This window comes from Sceloporus occidentalis, unplaced genomic scaffold (assembly GCF_023333645.1).
Source record: "Sceloporus occidentalis isolate IW3139 unplaced genomic scaffold, rSceOcc1.0.p SCAF_5, whole genome shotgun sequence".
NCBI lineage: Eukaryota > Metazoa > Chordata > Lepidosauria > Squamata > Phrynosomatidae > Sceloporus > Sceloporus occidentalis.
In genome coordinates, this window is record NW_028316985.1 from 129,917,963 (window position 1) to 129,937,637 (window position 19,675).

At 37.7% G+C, this 19,675-nt stretch overlaps 1 protein-coding gene across 2 annotated transcripts in view; it reads left to right on the forward strand.

Moving 5' to 3' along the window:
* The window catches only part of VEGFC (vascular endothelial growth factor C), a 59,600-nt gene that overhangs the window by 32,813 nt on the left and 7,112 nt on the right, over nt 1-19,675 (forward strand). Inside the window, exons 2-6 of one of the 2 annotated variants that reach the window (XM_089527001.1) lie at nt 2,070-2,292; nt 7,243-7,433; nt 13,160-13,311; nt 15,609-15,715; nt 16,030-16,363. In XM_089527001.1, coding sequence (XP_089383127.1) covers nt 2,070-2,292; nt 7,243-7,433; nt 13,160-13,311; nt 15,609-15,715; nt 16,030-16,363 — 1,007 coding nt within the window. The remainder of the gene's footprint in view (nt 1-2,069; nt 2,293-7,242; nt 7,434-13,159; nt 13,312-15,608; nt 15,716-16,029; nt 16,364-19,675) is intronic. The other variant, XM_089527002.1, reaches the window with a different exon arrangement.

Below are 19,675 nucleotides of genomic sequence, written 5' to 3' on the forward strand. Positions count from 1 at the left end.
CATGGGGCCACCATCTTGACATAAGCGATGCACAGCGTATAGACGTTGCTGCGTGTCGCTTATGTCACGAGTGTGCCAATGGTGCACTTGTGACGTGCATGAAGCGACCTAAAAAGAAGCCTGTTTTTCTGGGTTCTTTTTGGGGTGGAGGGACACTGTGCAGTCTGGCTGCTGCGGTGTCCCTCCGCAGGAAAACAGGCCGCATCCAGTCCAGCCTTTCTTGGAGGTATGTACCGGGCCAAATGGAAACAGTAAAGTTCAACCTCTGGAAAATCTTCCATTTTCTGTGCTGCTAAGATTCATAAAATTATTATTCAGACATATGTAATATTTTCATTTCCCCATCTTTTCAATTATACTACATTGTTATGTTTTAAGATTTTAAATAACGTTACTTGTTCTAGTTGTTTTATATATTTATTTTTTGTGTTATGTTTTGAATGATAGATATTGATTTTAATGGTTTGTTACTGCATAATTCAGAAAGACAGCCAGCCAAATATGACATAAGACTTCTGAAGCCCATTGATTTTACTGGTCAAGGTATTTAAATCGTATGGCACCAAAACATGGTGTCATGGCTGGCCTGAAAAATTACTGGGTGTTTGATGTAAACTGGCCATTATAAAGTACAATGACCAGTCTTAGCTCACATATTTCCTTGCCATGCAATCACAAAATTGGATGATGCACAAATATGGCTATGTAGTGTAATCTCTTGCTCAAACAGCGAAAAGTGCTTCTCATCATAGACTGTCAAACACAATCCAGACAACAGGTATTAAGAGTAAAAAAGAGACACCTTAGGATATATAGAGCAAGATTGCTTCAATGGCATAAATAAGCCAAGCCTTTCTCTTTAGTTCTTGGATCTCTATCTACATCTTCTTGGATGTCTTTAGTTCTTGGACCTACATTATCGCACATTAAAACACTGGATTTTTTTTAATGATGACTTTGTACAGTGTTGATAATTGCGAAGCTCTACATATTAATTTCAAAATCTTGCTATTTTAGCTATGCTACTATAGATGTCCAAATTCCTTGTCAAACATGTAATTTATCTTTTTTCTATATTCTGTTACATAGCTCAGGCTCTAAAATGTGTTGTTACTGCTAGGCTGAAATGAGATTACTGCTTGCATTTTTTATTTGCTTTCTTAAGAACTTCTTCCATACAATTAGGCCATTCTCATTATTAAATTTCACTTTATGTTTTTGGGCTAATCATTATCTTCTTCTGCTGCTGCTGTTCCTCCTTCTGTTCCCCATTCTTCTTCTTCTTATCATTATTATTAGTAGTAGTAATAGTAAATATATTTATTTGTATCCTCCTTTCTCCAAAAACTAGGACTCAAATTTAAAAGAACAATACAATTAAAAACTTACAAAAAGTGAACATTAAAAAAGAATTTAAATATTCACAGTATTAAAACAATTCAAACCGTATCTTGCAATGTAACCTATCCCATTGGGTTGTTGTGAGGAAAATGGTAAAACCTCATGACTCCCATAACTGAGCTACTTGAAAGCCAGATTTTCCTGACTGTTTTCTATTTTACATTGTCTGTGATCTCATGGATTCATGATCACATTCATTTCCTAAGGAAAAATCACAGGCAATTTAAATCCTAAGTCCTGATCCTTTAAAATGTTACTGGAAACTTAATATCTTTTAATTGAATGGAACTCATTCGCTATTAACTATGTGTAGAATTGTAGTATAAAAGGCAGTGGGAGAAAACATTGCATTTCCAGTTTATTAATGCATGGTAAAACTAATTCTAATGTGAGTGTGTCTGTGCCCATAATGCAGCTGGCCATTTCTTTGAAGTAATGAGATGAAGTGGCCAATATCAATATATTACTTCTTCCTTGGTCATTTATATCCAGACAGTGTATGATAAAGATCTGAGAAAGTAAAAGTGGAGATCACTTCAACCTGAAGACATATTTTTGTAATGAAGTCTTTATATCAGAAGGATTCATCTTGCTAAAAATTAATCATTTGATTAATATGCCTAAATATTTGTATAATGTGAAAAGTAATTATCCTTATATTTTTAAAGCAGACTTATGCAAGCAAAGAGTTGGAGGAGCAGTTGCGATCCGTATCCAGTGTGGATGAACTCATGACAGTACTTTATCCAGAATACTGGAAAATGTTCAAATGTCAGTTGAGAAGAGGGAGCTGGCAACACAATAGGGAGCAGTCCAACTTTGATGCAAAATCAGAGGATTCAAATCCAATAAAATTTGCCGCAGCACATTACAATGCAGAGATCTTGAAAAGTAAGTATGAGGAATTTAATATCTAACCAATATTGTAAATCACAGTGTAAGGATATTTCAGTTCTATCATGTGTGTTTTAGAATTTAAGCTCTGTAAAGAAAAATAAATCAGACATATTACAATACATTATTAGTATAATCAGCATCTCAAACCTTCCTAATAACAAGAGATGGCATAACAGTTTACTGTTTTTTGAGTTGTGTTCAAACATTACAGTGATAAATGTACAACTTACTTGGATGCATTCAGTTCAGGTTAAACAAAGCCTTTTGCAGATCCAGATTACGCAACCTAGTCAGAAGAGAGAGAGAGAGAGAGGTGAGACAAAGTTAGGAGAAAGCAGAGAGATTTAAAGAAAAGATGGATTTCTGGTTTACATTTTGGCATTTTGTCTGACAAAGTTTTAGACCAGATAACTTAAGAGGAATGGGAACTGATGTCAATAAGGAGTTGTCCCTCTGTAATAACTATGTGTGTTCTCATCTATGTGATTTTCCAGCTCTAGATCCTGTTGCTGGTCCAAGTCCCAGTTGTTTTAATTAAATTAGTTGTGAGGCCTTCATCTTGATATTAATGAGAGATATTAGCATCTCATTTTGCTTTGAGGAGAGGATAGCTAGGTTTAGGTCTGTGGGAAATGACGAATGGTAAATGTTTGACCGGAAATAGACCAGGACAAATTATTTTCATTCTGGTCTTGTTCTTTTTATTTTGTAATCTCTGTGCAGGCACATAGATGGGTTCTGCAGACTTGCACCATTTGGGAAACTTTCTAGAGCTCAAGCTCAGAAGCTGGGGTTCAGTGCCCACTCCCACCCTTTTTATCAAGAGGAATTTTCTTCTTCAAAATTGCAATTTGTAATGGGATAAGACAGTACAGTACAGTATATTGCTTTCCCCATGCAGTTTTCTTTTGACAGCATATAGGCAACAATAGTTTTTTGTGGGTTTTTCAGGCCTGTGACCATGTTCTAGAAGAGTTTATTCTTCTGTGGCTGGCATAGGCAACTTAGAAAATGTTCTCTAGCAAAATTCCTCTTCAATGAGTGTTATGACTCTTTATATTTTCTTTTACTCAAGGAATTTCCACTTGCTTTTACTTTCGAGCTTTTACTAAATGCACTTTGCATTTTTCATTTTGCGTTTGTGTGTGTGATTACCCTTATGTTTTACTAATGCAACTGGTCTCTCCTAAGAAGTACTCAGACTAAGAGTAAATTTCAAGCTCTGTTGACAAAGGTCTAATGTATGTCTAATCTGTTCTGGGAATTGTGATTATTGCTGTATAATCTCCTTCAGTAAAAATTCAAGGCTGATGTCTATCTTCATTTTCAAATTTTTAGTAAGTAAACTCACAGGGACCATTCTTTTCAATTATTGACTTTGCTTTCTTTTTTATTTTCTGGCAGCAAGTCTTGCCAGCCCCAGAAATTATAGCCACCATGACTTCTTACATGAAGCTGGTAGAATTGTCCTTGATTTTAGTTTCTTCATTAGTCATAGTAAAAGGTGCTACAGACTCTTCCCAGAGTTTATTAGTCCATTTCTCTCTTCCAAAACCTGCAAGGACCAAGACTTAAAAGATCATGTTTGAGAAAAGACACATCTGCTCAGTTTTACTCAGGATCATATCGCACCCCCCCCCCCCCACTGAGCCAAAAGGAAAGGGGGAATTATGTTGATATTGTCCCATAATCTAAGCAGCTTGTCTCAACATGAGCAGCAAGCCTGTGTCATTTCCAAGTTCAATATTGCTGAAACACATACAGATATGCCAGATACTCCTATCTGAACCATCTCTTCCTATGCCCTATCTTGGTCCTCACGAACACTGCTTCAGCATTGATTATAATTTCTGGAACAATGTTGTCTTTGATTCTTTCAATTCTGACAATACCAGCAGTGCCATGGACTCTTTAACTGCATCAGTTCTCTATTCTGCAACAGTTCATCATTGAATATTTGTAAGTTCTTTCCCTTCCACAAAAGTCTCTGTATTTTGAAACTGTGTGGTAGGTAGCTCATATTTTCATGTCTTAATGGCTGACTCTATATCAGCAGCCACATTCTCACATAGGTAATCAGTTTGGGAGTGTCTGTCAGTTGTGGGAGGGCTTGAAGCTGGCATGGGGGGCAGGATCCCCTGTTCTCTTCTACTATCAATTTTCTGGCTTTTCCTGTCCCTTCTCATTTTTTCTCCTTCTTTACATCTAGGAGGCTGCCAGAAAGAAGTGGGACATTCATGCTAGAGGTCTGAATCCCTTGTTTCCAAAAGGCATTTATTTATTTCCTGAGTCAGTTGTTTACTGTTTCTGTCCCTAATAAGAGCCACCAAATTAAAATAAATTAAGGATATATGCCATGTTATTTCTGCTTCCAAAGTTTTTGTTAAAGAAGTAATGCCTAGGAATACATCTACTTTGTTAACTGAGGTATACATATACTATTGTACTTTGGTGATCAGGACACTAATGGTTCACCAGATATGCATCTGCTACACAGAAATTTCCTGTTTCATTGATCATAAGACCTATTCTCCCAAAATAACAATCACATTCTTCATCATGATATGCAAACACTGAGACTAATATCCTGAATGATTAATCTTTCTTAAGAACTTCATGGATATCCATCCATGAAGCAGTTCTAGCTAATCAAGTAAACTAAGGGTTGAAACAGTCCGCCTATTTGCACCAGCTTCCAGGTGGCTTCAGAGCACAGGGTTTTGACACAGCATGCTCGGAAGCCACTCAGAAGCCAGTGTCATGCCGCCTGCCCACCTTCCCACACACGGCCCAGCTTCAAGGTACTCTGTCAGCTTGGTGTTTACAAGCTGCATGCTGCAGGAGCGTTGTAAACCTGCAGTGGGGAGGGAAAAGCCTTTTTTTTTTTTTTTTGCCGACTCCAAAAGGAGCGGCAATTTGCCCCTTCTTTTGGGGCCGGCAAAAAAACAGATTGGGGCATGCAGTGGCTGTGGCCCCAACCCAGCTCTCTCGGGCAGCTTCAAAACGTCCTTTGGGGCACTCTGTTTTGCCTCTTAGTTCTCATTAAATTCATCCATTGTATGTTAGAATGTATTCTTAGTTTGTATGCTCAAGTTGTACCTGTTTCTTCTGTCTGAGTTTATGACAGCAGCTTCTGCATGTTACCATACTAAATGATATTTAATAATCCATACCTTAAATGTTTCTTGAGAGGACTCAGCACTTATGGTACATTTCTCAGCAACTTCTGCAGTTTTTCTCTGGGGATTAGTGAACTAATGTGAAAGTCATTGAACACACCACTACTTGTGATCTCTGTCTTCTATCCTTAAAGAGAACCTTTTTGGTGGATGTTAGATTGACAGTGATACCCAGTACGCTGTGTACTACATACTGTATCTACCTTACTTCTGTGTTTTTAGATATGATGTTGCCATGTCCCAGTGTGCAATTCCTTCCTAAAGTTATTTTATATTTTCAACAACAAATTCAATTCAACAAAGAAATGGTTTTTCCAGTCTTCTTTGAAATACCAAATGTGATGTTGAGTCTGGATATGGACGTTTGGGAGTTATGTGGTTTTATATCTGGATAGGACTGCTGCCTTTTCAACATTTCCTTTACTATGAGGAATTGAACAGGGCCTTTTATCTTTGCTTCAGTACCTCTCATCCCAGATTGTTTTCATTATTAGGTTATGTTTCAACATATCTTTTGCTTGTGTGCCATTTGAATGTTCTTACTAGAAACATGGCTATCACTTATGTCTTTCTAGGAGATCTCATTACCAGACACCAACAAAGTAACAATGTTGTCTTGTGCACGTACTTTAGTGAAGGGGGGGGGGGGGGTTTGGTTTTTTGTTTGTTTGTTTGAAGTGAAAGTGAAGACTGACAGCGTTTGGGAGAACTCTCCTCAACAGGCTTTTTAAAAAAATTTAATACCACATTCACGCTCAGTATGTCAACAGCCAGGGTACCCTATGTGTGCCTGCACAGAGACTATGAAGAAAAAGAACAGGTTGCTTACCTGTAACTTATGTTCTTCGAGTGATCATCTGTGAAGTCACACAATCCATCCTCCTTCCCCACTACAGGTGACTCCTTTGCTTTGGTGGGATATTCTCACAACAGTCATGAAGGAACTGAGTAGGAAGTGTGCACCATGCCCCTTGAGGATTATGTAAAAGAGAAATATCTTCCTTTTGAGGGTAGGGGCATGAGCATCAGCTTTCAGACTTGAGCTCTAGAAATTTCCAGGATGGAGCACGGGCACAGACCCCATTTTTGTGACTGCATATATGACCACTCAAAGAACACCTGTCTGAGGTAAGCAATTTGTGATTTCTCTGAAGCTGTGACCTTTATCAGTTGAGTTTTCTCCACAGCTACTGCAAACTTGTTGCAGAACAATTTGGTAATCTACAAGAGAGCAAGCTGGCTATTACAAATCAATATGTAATCCTTCACCTTTGAAGCCCCAGGGTATTTGGTCCCCTCCTTGCCATCCCTCCTTTTTTCCCCTTGACTCCTTTGTTAGTTTCTGTGAATTGTCCTCTGCTAACTGATCACAAGTTTTCTTGGAGCTCTTAGCCAGTTGTTTTCTTAGAATTTGCCTTCCTCCTCTCCTCCCACTTCTCAAGCATTTGCTTCTTCTACCATTTCCCATAGCCTTTGTGCATGCCCTACTCTCTTTTAGAGCAGTCACTGCACTGAGTTAATTTCTGCCCTATTTTACAAAGGATTTCCCTTCATGGATCGAATCGTTAACTTTTTGACAAAAATCTGTTCATAAATTGCATAAGTAGTAGTTTGTATCTTCAACAGTATGCACTTAAACAAATTATGTGTTTTAACATGGTCTATCTCATAATCAGATTTTAACTAATTTTAGGGGAGCCTGAATTTGAACTTAAAAAAAAAAAAACTACTTTATAACCTATGAGCTTTCCCTGTAACTTGGCAGGTATTGATAATGAGTGGAGAAAAACTCAATGCATGCCACGTGAAGTATGTGTAGATGTGGGGAAAGAATCTGGAGCAACAACAAACATCTTCTTTAAACCTCCATGTGTGTCCGTCTACAGATGTGGAGGTTGCTGCAATAGTGAAGGGCTGCAGTGCATGAATATCAGCACAAGCTACATCAGCAAAACGGTAGGTTGTTATCTCACTTACATTCTGCATTTGCTTTTCTTGTTTAAGTAGCTGCATATCATTTAAATGCTCACTGCTACTTTGATATATTTTAAAGAAAATGTTATGTTGTACAGTGTGCCTGCATTATACGCGGGCGCACTATATGTGGCTTTGAGCGTACGTGCTCAAGCCGTGTGGGGCGCACGGGGTGGCACATCCCATTCAGATGAATGGGGCGCGTGAGCACCACCTCACCACCGCATGCACAAGCCCCATTCAAGTAAATGGGGTTCAAGCATAGTCGGAATTCGCCTTACACGGGGGGGTGGGGGGGGGGTGGGGTCCGGAACGGATCCCTCACGTAAGGCACCTGGGCACTGTATTGTGGAATTGTAAAGTATAATATGAGTAAATTTGCCCTTAGAATTGTTAAGCAACCCTGCTAACCCTGCACTGTATTTTTGGAGATATTTTTATATCTCATCGGCAGATAGCATATTTTTGAGAGATCGGTGACCTTCCAAGAACGCTAGGTCAGGTTCCCAGGAAAAAGAATCATGCCCCAGCATCACCGATCTGCGATGGGAGCCTCCTTTTGGGATTGCGGATGGCACTTTTAAAGGGGAACACTTCCATTTTCGTCATGGAAGCGTTCTCGTAATTGTTTTAAAAAGGCTCCTTTTTAATAACGGATCAAATCGTCTAATTCCATTCTGCATTTTTAAAATAAAACCTTGATTCACCCAAAACCTAGAGTCCTCTCCAATTAGTAGTGGTATACATTGGTGCAAATGGTCCAAAGATAATAACAAATCTAATTTCCTCAACTTGTTCATTGGGAAACGGTTTGTGACATTTTTGTCTTAGCTGATAGTATGTAATACAGAGCTGTGGACTTTATTATTTATTTATTTCTATGCTGCCTTTCTCCTAGAAAGGGAGTCAAGGTGCCTCACAAATAATTGAAACAAGAAAGGAAAATACGAGTAGGTATAAAATTGAAAATTTTAAGACACTTGAAGACACTTTAGAAACTCTATCTTCCCAAATAATTCACTGACAACACTAGCAAGCAAAATACCCAGTTTCTTTAAGTGGGTTTTCCCTAGATTCTTAATGGGGAGTCCATACTAGAAACTAGCATATATTAATAGGAATTTGGTTGGCTGCTGTGGGATACAAGATGCTGAACTAGACAGGCCTTCGGTTGCTTAAAAAGACAGCTCTTCTTGTGATCTTTTGTTTTCTATGGAAAATTACATAAGTCGCTTATAAAAAGCCAAAGGATCACAGTTATTTTAGCTATATTTAACAACTTACAAATATACTTTGCTTTATTTTCCATAAACACAGTGGATGCCAGGATGTGGTTGGGGATTGTCTTTCCACTTGGGCTGTTGTTAAGATATTTCATTAGACTCTATCAGTGAACATTTTGCTCACATAAGAACATGCTATTTATTTTAGTATGTTGAATGTTCACAAGCATAATAACATCAGAACAGTCAGCAGTAAAAATTGCCACACCTTAAGCCTCCTCAAGTATTGTCACAGATCACCCCATTAAAACAGTATTTTATATAGCTGAGTGAATACGGAATCTCAAAAATGTTAAGTAAACATTTCTTTGCTGACCTTCTGTTTTATTAAAGTCTGGTCCATATGCATTACATTTTCAAGCTTATCTCTGCAACTATGGTTACTAGGGACAAATTAATCTGGGCTAGGAATTTTCAGATTGATATAGAAGCTTCCAGACGGTGCAATGATCCCTGAAGTCACTGTGGAGCAACTGAGATTTTCATACTCTTGCATTGTTCAGATCACTATAAAGACAAAAATATTTTTGCCCATGGCTTCCATCAAGGACTCTCAGTAGGGAACACATCTCTCAGAATAGTTGGAGAGTATTTTCTCACAGACGTAAGCAGACAGTTTTAAGTGGCTTGCAGCATTTGACTTATACATAATTTTCACACACACTTTGGAGAAACATGTTTTAGTGGAATGCTTGAGTCATTTGTGAAATATGGGACTGTTTTTCCCAAGCATTTTTGTCATACATTGCAAACACATTGGTGATTTAGTAAGTGTTATCAACACTGGTGTATATATTAAATATAGATCCTAATTCTCTTTTAAAAGATGTTGGGTTTTTTTGGTTTTGCAATACATCTTGGTTTTATTGACAAAATATACAGGACATAAGTAAGAGAGTTTAACTCAACTTATCATTATTTTTTTCATTTAAAGACTGGTTTTGAGTTTATATGTTAGAACATTCTTTTGAAAGGAACAATCCAATTATGCTGAGCACTTTTTAGTCCCACTGATTTCAGTGGAATCATTGACCACAGACTTAAACCTCTTCCATAGATAGCTACAGTCAAGCTAGATAGATCAAACAGAATGATCAGTTGTGTTAATTAGATATTTTTCTCATCTCTGTGATTTGCTTAGAGCTGCAAAGTTCTAAATTCTGATTCCACACTAACTTTATGCTGGAGCAATTGAAAATAAAAGACAGATAATTAGCTTTATGTGACACTTTAAGAAGAGTGAAACATGAAGGCTGCCCTGAAAATATGAATTAAAATACAGAAATTTTGCATAGGATTTCTGGGAGAGAATTGATGATAAGTAGAGCTGCCCAAGTGATATTCAATGTACTGTTGTTTGTCCACAAATCACAAGCTTCAGGTTCCTGGCAAGTTTTCAGTCAAGGAAGAATTGTAGCCAGTGAGCATAAATAAAGTACCAGTCCCTGGCACATTAAGGATGGGTGGGTTGCTGGTCCCCTACGTCAAATACTGTAGCTTGAGATGCACTGATGTTAAAACATCTTGCACTGTGTTTATGTGCATTCTTATGTACCTGTGCAGCCCCAGATCCTCTCCAGTACTAAATGTCCTCAGAGCCAAAATGTTTGAGCACCCTGATATAGAATGATCAAATAATGTATTGAACGTGTAAACTAACCCTATGTGTTTCAATATTGGATTGAAAAGATAGATATAATCATTAATATACATAAAATCCAACTATGAAGTTTCTGTCATATTCTTGGGTTGACATTCAGAAGCCAGAGTGTGAACATGCTAAAAGGTGATAATTCTAGCTTCAGCTTTAGAAGCCAAAATGTGAAATAAAGCTCTTTTAATAACAATCTCAGCCAGAGAATAACTTTAAAAAAATACATTGCTGATACTAATGCCATTGAAGGCAAGCTACATATACAGAACAGTCAAATATTGGTAAGGGTATGAATGTGTGGGCACAGAGCTACATAGGTTGTACCCATTTTGTTCAGAGGTTTTCCAGGCAGCAAATGAAATTACAAAAGTACAAATGTTATCCCTGTAGATGGGAGAAAGTTGTAAAATGACTTCATAAAACTTTATTTACTGTAACTTTGGGTTGACAACAGCTGGACTAGAAATGACAGCAGGCTGGAAATCAGCTTGAAAAGTTTTAATTGACATATAATGCTGTCATTCATGGACAAGTTAAATAAGATTAACAAGTTAAATATGAACCAATAAGTTAAAAAATAAGAGATGATTTATGTGATCAATGCTACCCATTAGTTAACTATGCCATTTTGGTCCTGTGATAGGAGAAGCGTGGGATATAAAATAAATAAATAAATATTCCAAGTGTAAAGAAAATTATATACACTCTGCAGGTGCACACAGTAACTTACGGTAGTTCTGCTAGCATAATTACTGGCAAAATTATATGACATTCTAACCTGTGAATACTATGGCTTAGATTCTGAATCACAAGGTTGGAGAATAAAGCTTCACCAGGAGTGGCAAGAAACCTTTTCTACCTCCCTTAGCCCTTATTTCATCTCTCCTGATGTCATAGTGTTATTCCCATGGCTATTCAGTGGCAAGGGAATAATAGAGGACGACCAGGCAGCAGCTGGCTGTGGGTTAGCAGCCAGCCACAGAAAAACAATATTATCCCCCTGGATTCTTGAGAACTCTCTGTATGCTTGGAAGTATGCCTTGATTGTCCTGTGGCTAGTTGCTGAAGCACAGCCAGCAATTCCCTGCCACCAAATGACTGTGGAAGGGCATTCCAGCATCAGAAGAGGTCAGGTAAAGACATGGGGTCAACACAGATGGCAGAGCTGAATGTTCCATCTGTCCTGAACATTCGAAAACATATACAAGCTAAGTTAGACTTATACATTTGCATGATGCTGGTCTTCATCTTAATAAAGCCTATTCTGTTATATTAATTGTTAGCTACAGATTTATAATGCTTATAAATCTTAAAATTCTTTTGTTTTTAGTGGATACTAAAGTTTATTTTTTTAAAAATGAAAGGGCTGGGGCCATGGAAGAAAGGCATAGTTCAGTTCTCAGTGTCTTCCATTGATATGATAGGACAAAGTATATTTCCTTCAATGTGACCCACATTTGAGAAGGGTTAGGAATCAGCACATCCTCTGGCATCATTATACAGGCAGGCTACCTGTTGTGATGAGATAGGCCTCTGCTACCAGTCACATATATTTTGGAGTCCTTATTGGCATCACGACCAAATGTTAACAGCTGTGCACTACAGAGAAACGTGGTGTTAGTGACCTTGTTTTGTACTTTTTGCATTAGCTTGGCAGTTTGAGGTTGGAAAAATATATGGAGTCCGAGGAAGTAAATTTACCTGTTATTAACCTGCTTACACAGTTCTTATTGCTAATGGGCAGTGGTGAATGTGTCATGGTGGCACACTTTGCTTTTATTCACTTGCTTCTGCACTTATATGACCCTTGAAAGACGTTCTTTCATTGGCCTTGGCTGAGGGAGCGCACAGCAGCCCAACCCAGGTACCTAATATACCAGCATGGTGGATGAATTTGGTTGTTTACTGGGGATAATCTGGGTAGAATTAATTTGGTACCTAATTCTTCCATTTGCTGTAAGGGGATAGTAGACTGCAGCAGCAAAAGAAGCAGGATGCTTTTCACTGTGTACCATCTGCTGCATCGTTTGCCACCAATAAAGCTTATGCTATAGCTGTACTGTGTGTCAGTGTTCAGTATTGACAGAATTTTTGGAAGACCTAGAAGTACACACAGTGCTAGAGCAGTACACCTCTATAAATGAATGTCACTTGTAGACAGTGGATGAATTGAGTTTTAAGTGTTCACTATCCATGGCAGTATTTATACAACCTTATGACTCCAGATTCTTCACACTGTGTATCAGTCGCAGGAACCAAGGTTACAAAATTCACCACCACCACCACTAAAAAGGTTTGTTACTAAACTTGTCTGAAGCACACACTCCCACTGTAATTTACCTGGCTGGGTTCCAGCACAAGCCTCTGGGTGCAATTTTTACTTCCTTCCATATAAGAACATGTTTGCCATTAATTCTCATTAGGTGAAGGAGTTTTTTCATTGAACATATATTATTATAGTTAAAGTCAGTCATGTCAGATTAGTGTATTCTTGCTCATTTTTACAACCAAGCTCTACCCACAAAGTATTGTGTTCCCTTGACTAAGGGGGCTTGACCTTCCCACCAACACTCCCTTGAGCTGCTTAAGCATCTTGGAGCAGGGAGAGAAAAGCCTTTTTCACTTAAAAAATAATTCAGATTAAAAACATTTCCGCCTCTGAGAAATCATTTTGAAGAATAATTTGTTTGACAAAGCATTATCTTCACCTTGGGATTTCATAAAGTCTTGATTTGTAATGCTTTCTTGTTGTTCTCTTCCTTTCTGTACAGTTGTTTGAAATAACCGTGCCACTGTCTCATGGTCCCAAACCTGTAACAATCAGTTTTGCCAATCACACATCCTGTCGGTGCATGTCCAAACTGGATGTCTACAGACAAGTTCATTCAATCATTAGGCGCTCCTTACCCATGACACAGCCACAGTAAGTATTGGACTTCCACAGTTCTTGCTACATTGTTAGGAAAATCTCTAAAATAGAGTTAAACTTTTTGTATGGGTTTCTGAATATAAAGCGAATTAGGTTATTAGCAAATGGAATGTGATTTAAATTTAAATATATAGTTAATTTATAGGAGAAATTGGCTTGGGGTTGTTTTTTTGTAAATTCAGCCATAAAGGTTATAATGTGATACACTTTATGTAAAAAGTTAATTTACAGATGGACATAGTCATTTATTGTCATTAATGCACAGACGGACATTGTTATTTTTGTCATGGAACATGGAAGGAGTGCAGAACTATGGTTACAGTGAAATTATTCAGTGAAACTAGAATAAAACAAGACAGTTATTCCATTTTGCTTTATTTGAAGAATGACTGTGTTTCAGTCGAGATTGTGAATATTTTTCAGTTCAACAGTTATTCAATTCAGTAGCCATTACACAAGTATACCTAAGCAGATAAGTTCAAGCCTCTGGGAAAAATGCTGATTAATCTAGCCCTCAGTATTTGGAGACTATGTCCTACTGTTAATCCCAGCTAGTGCAGAGCCATGAAATCAACTGGATTGATATTCTTGTTGGCTCACCATTGAGCCAATGGTTCTGCCCTAATTGAAGCTAACCCACGGGATTCCAGCCATGATTTATGTGGAATTCCCAGTTTTCTAGTTGGATCTTAATTCACAAATTAGTATAACTCTGGGAATGTAGATTTGCAAATTTTCCGTGATCCAGGAGAGACCTTCAACCTCAGTAAGAGTTGGTGGGAAACAATGCTAACAAACCTCTACAAGTACAATCTTCTTGAGAAATTATTGGTGGAACATTAGAATGTAGCCTAAATTCCAGGTCTCATATTTTGAACTGTGTCATCCACTTAACTGGAATACTAGACAGTATACTTTCCCTTTTCTTTCTTTGTTCTAGTTGAGTGTACAGTCTTTAGATTTTGTTAATTCATTGTCAGAGATTTGAAATGCTGAACTTGTATTAGTTATCCTGGGTTTAACTAGAATCAGATTATTTTTCATTTAGCAAACATTTCATGTTTGTCTTTTTATTCCTGTCAACTACCTTTTACAATAAACTCCTTTAACTGTTATTTTTCCCCCATACTTTTATATTAAATATGAAAACTGCTGCAATTACTTTCTTCTTTTTGTTCCTTGGTTTGGACATTTTTGAGTGCATATCTATTCAGAAATAAGCCCCACTGACTTCAGTGGGACATATTCATTTGTAAGTGTGTATAAGTGTGCCACTTTAGTTGTTTAAATCAGTTCCCTTTTTTATAAGTGGAATTTAAGATACACATGATAAAAGTATAACATACCTCTGTATCTTTTAGTTAAATATTTTGTTCTTAATACATTTTTCTATTCTGATCATGCCTCGTCGCACTAACTGCAGGAGTAGCTTTTAAAAAATACATGAGTGAATTGTGTTCAGAATCTTTAGCATCTGCATTTAAAGGGAAAAGTATTAGACACTTGATCAAACGACATTCTGCTGTACTGTGAATACATTTCCCATTGCTTTAAGCATTCCACTTGGGAGGTCCATTCAGTAATACTGATCCCCACTTCAAGAGAGGGATACAGAACAGAGAACTGGAGTCAGCCTTTTCTTCTTCCCCCAAGCAGCAGACCACTAGGGTTGTTAATTCTGTAGTACTATATGAATACAGCTATGGCAATGATGCGTAGCCCCGCAACACAGGGATGTGTGCCCAAAGCACCCATTTGTGCTTGCTCTGCATATATCTAGAAAATAGGTAACATGGAAAACAGCTTTGTGAACTTACTGCTTTTACTTGACTGGGACAAATGTTTTTAACATTCTTTAATAGTCTATTTCCATTTGGAAGCATGTTGAATGAATAATGCCAGTGTTGACTATTCTAAGTCTTGTCCTTTCTGGGTTCTTCCTTGTGATGGCTTTATGCCTTACTGAGTGTATGTCAGAACAGATCTGTTTTTCTATTGGAAACTTTTTAGTAAGGCAAAGCATGGCATTTTCATTATGTAATGCACTAAATCACCACCTGTGTCATGTTATGTATTCTGGCATAGATTAAATTGGATCCTTATAACCTAGCAAGCTTTTTACCAGCTTTGTCCAGACTAAGAAAATGCAGATTGCAACAGAATGCATAGAATGTGTATAAAACCAAAGCTTCCTAGGGTTGTATTTGTGTATTGAAATATCTGTGATCCATGTATAGAAGCACTTGTCTTGCATTTTCATTGTAATAAATCAGTAGTGTTTTTTACCCCAGGTGTCATGTGGCAAACAAAACTTGTCCAAAAAATCATATCTGGAATAATCACATTTGCAGATGTCTGGCACAACATGACTTCAGTTTCACAAACTTTGGGGATACTGGTAAGCAAATATGCTTTAGAAGACTAAATGCACTTACTTGGATTTTTCCTTTTGCTTTAATAAAACTAAATCCAGACAAACCTCCTTAGATTAAGAGTGATTTAATTTCGTAGAACTACTAGTTTATACAGTAGAATATGGCTTGTTTGTTTGTTTGCATCCTCCACTCTGTGGTATTATAAACTGACTTAGACATGAGTAGGAAAGATGCAATTTACTAGCTCAACAATATGAAATTAGCAAATGTGCTTTCCAGTTTTTTGCAAAGCTTGGAACAGAATTTATTTTTTCCAATCTTTGCTGTATGTTCTTAGATGCTGCTGATGGATACCATGATATCTGTGGACCTAATAAGGAACTTGATGAAGAAACCTGTCAGTGTGTCTGTAAAGGGGGAGTGAGGCCTTCCAGCTGTGGACCCCACAAAGAATTAGACCGAACATCATGCCAGTGCACGTGTAAAAATAAACTGCTGCCAAGCTCATGTGGATCCAACAAAGAATTTGATGAAGAAAAGTGCCAATGTGTATGTAAAAGAACATGTCCTAGAAATCAGCCATTAAATCCTGCAAAGTGTATTTGTGAATGTGTAGAATCTCCAAATAAGTGTTTCTTAAAAGGAAAAAGATTTCATCATCAAACATGCAGGTAAGCAGAACAACTGAAATGTTTTTGTAGTCATGCTTTTTTTAAAAAGTCAGTTACTCTTTTCACTAAGGAATTGGACACATTTTCTTAGGCTGCATCTGCACAGCAGAAGTAGTGCAGTTTGGCACAGCTTTAACTATCGTGGCTCAATCCTATAGAATTCTGGGATTTGTAGTTTTCTGAGATATTTAGCCTTCTCAGAGAACTCTGGTGCCACAATAAACTACAAACCCCAGGATTCCATAGCATTGAGCTATGACAATTAAAGTGGTGCTAAACTGCATTATTTCTGCAGTGCAGATGCAGCCTTAGATTTCTCAGTTTTGTCAATCACAATGTGTACTTGATCTCTGGCAGATGAGTCTGATGTTTACCAAGGCAAAGCAGCATACAAAATGTTTCACTTGTCTGAAGTTTAAGCATGCCCTTTGTTCTACATTTGTTATGTGGCCTGGATAGAAAATGGTGCTTAGATGTAATCATACATCATCTCAGTATGGGAGTATTATATTTGTTCCTAAAGATCAGTGATAATTCAGATTTATACTAAAAGAGATCCTTTGGAACTACTACTTCTTTGCCCACCAAATCATCTCATTTCTCATTACAGTATACTAAATATCATTCTATCTTCCTAAAAATTTAATAAAAGTTATATTTTAAGGTGTCCTTAGTCAAACCTTCTAGTATGTCATGTAGGCTTCAATATTTGAATCAATTCAAATAGCCCAGAAATCTGCAGGGCACTGATCACTATATGAAAAAGCAGTACATCTTTCTTCACATTAAATAACCTTGTTGTTTTCTGAGCCTTTCCTTTAGTCTCTTCTTATGAAATAAAATACAAACAGAACATTTATTCCTGTTCATGTTATGATAGTATTATATGCACATTGTAAGGGGTTGTGCTAAATGGTCATGGGTTATATTAGTATTCAGATTCAATCATTTGAATTTCTGTGCTTTGCCTTCAAAGTAACAAACTGAAGACTGGTCTGGAAAGACTTTGTGGGTGATGAATCAAATTTTATGCATAGATTTTCAGTATGTACCTTGTGACTTTGTGATCTACTAGAGTAGAGGGTTTAGATAAGATGGCATTAGGTGCATAGGAGTGTGCAAAATCGAGAATGCCTGCCTAAATCAGGGTTTATAAGGGACAAGGGAAAACTTTGTTTTCTTAAACACATACAAATGACATGCTGCAGTAAATTAAAGGACTTTTAATAAGCATGCCAGAAGGAAGTTTTGCTTAGTTGGAACACTTGTGTTTTCAACCTGCATTTTAAGCACTTTAGGGTCATGATACACTTGCATTGCAGGCTGTTTGGAATCATGTCCGTTTGTCTGTAGCAAAGATTTGCCAGCTATTTTACAGAGATACACTGTACATCAGGGGAGGGGGCAAGATAATGATCTGAGTCATTTAGGACTAGAAAGGAGAAAAGGCAAATTTTGTTTGCACTAAGTGCAAATTTCCCCATTCCACACAGGCCAAAACGATGGCTAGTGTAGATAGCCATAGCACTACAGCACTTAAATTTCTACACTGCTTCATAATGCATAGCACTCTCTAAGTGGTTTACAGTGTGGTAGCCATTTGCTCCCAACAAGCTGAGTACTCATTCTAACAACCACAAAAGGATAGAAGGCTGAATGAACCTGGAGCCCTCTAGGATCAAACTTACAACGTTTTGGCTGCAGTACCAGCATTTAACCAATGCACCACCATGGCTCCTTGATTGGTGGAGCAAGCTTATTTTTGCATCTCCAGGCTGTAGAAAAATGAACTAATGGATTCAAGTTAAACCTAAATATTAGGAAGAACATCTTTACTCTGTTTTAAAACAGAGCTTGTGTGGCTACCTCTTGGGAGGGTTTTAGTTGTATACTCCTGCATAGCAGGGGGTTGGATTAGATCAGTGGTTCCCAACCTTCCTAATGTCGCGACCCATTAATACACTTCCTTATGTTGTGATGACCCCCAACCATGAAATTATTTTCGTTGCTACTTCATAACTGTAATTAAATAGGTGTTTTCCAATGGTCTTAGGTGACCCCCATGAAAGGGTCCTTCGACCCCCAAAGGGGCCCCGACCCACGAGTTGGGAACCACTGGATTAGATGGTCCTTGTGGTTCCTTCCAACTCTTATGGTTCTAGCAAATGGTGTGTAAACCTATTCTCCCTTATAACTTAAAGAGCTACTGTTTATTAGGCTAAATGTCAAAGCCACATGACTATTTTCCATAATGCTGCTGTATGCTTAATGGAGCAAAATTACAAAGGCTGTATGCATTCTATAATCAACAGTTGCTTTTAGCCAGGATAAGCACCAATGACAGCTTCATGGTAGTAGAAGCTAAGTCCATATTGGCAGGGATGAGAATAGTGGCTAGTGCAATCAGGAACACTGGTGACAGCAACAAGATGCTGATTTTTCCATTCTTGATTTATTCAGTATCTGATTACTCAGAGCAAGTGGTCCATCATCAGCCAGGGATCTGCAGATATTGGCTGGTCTTGATACCATTGGGTGAGGTAGCAGACTCTATCCTAAATCCTGTTGCTAGTTCTAACTAGGGTAGACTCATTGAATCATCTGAATTTGCCTATGTGTTGACTCACCATTTAATAATTGATTCAGTGTTTCTACTCTAGTTAGGATTGACCCAAAGGATTTCAATTTATCACTGCAGCCACAAGATGCCTACTTGATCCTCACCACTGAGCTGAGAAGCATGGGAACTCCTTCGCTGCTGTTACCTCAGCACAAAGCCAGAGATACCATAAACCAGTGCTCTCCAAACTGTGCCCTTTAAGAGATTTTGGACTTCAGCTCCCAGCAACCTCAGCCATGTTGGCCAATAATCTGGGATTCTGCAAGCTGAAGTCCAAAATCCCTGAAAGAGCTCAATTTGGGGACCACTGCCATAAACTTCACCAGGTTTTAGAAAGCAGAAATCATTATCTTGATTCATTCAGACATTCAAGTATAATCAGGTGACAGGCTTGCATGGGTGATCCTGACCAGTAAAAAGAATAGTACATACTTGATACTACTCTAAAATTATTTTTAACAACAATCATTATTAATTTTCCACTCAGAAAGAAAATATATATGAGGTTATGGTGGTGGTACTTGACCACATACACCTATGACCCAATGTCAGTCTTATGGATACATTCAATAGAGGGGAAATTGCACAATGAAAACCTGTAGCTGGATAAGTAATCCATGATGGATTATTTTTCCTTTTAGCCAAGGTTTTAATACATACTTCAGGATTATGTCTTTGCCAAATAATTCTGT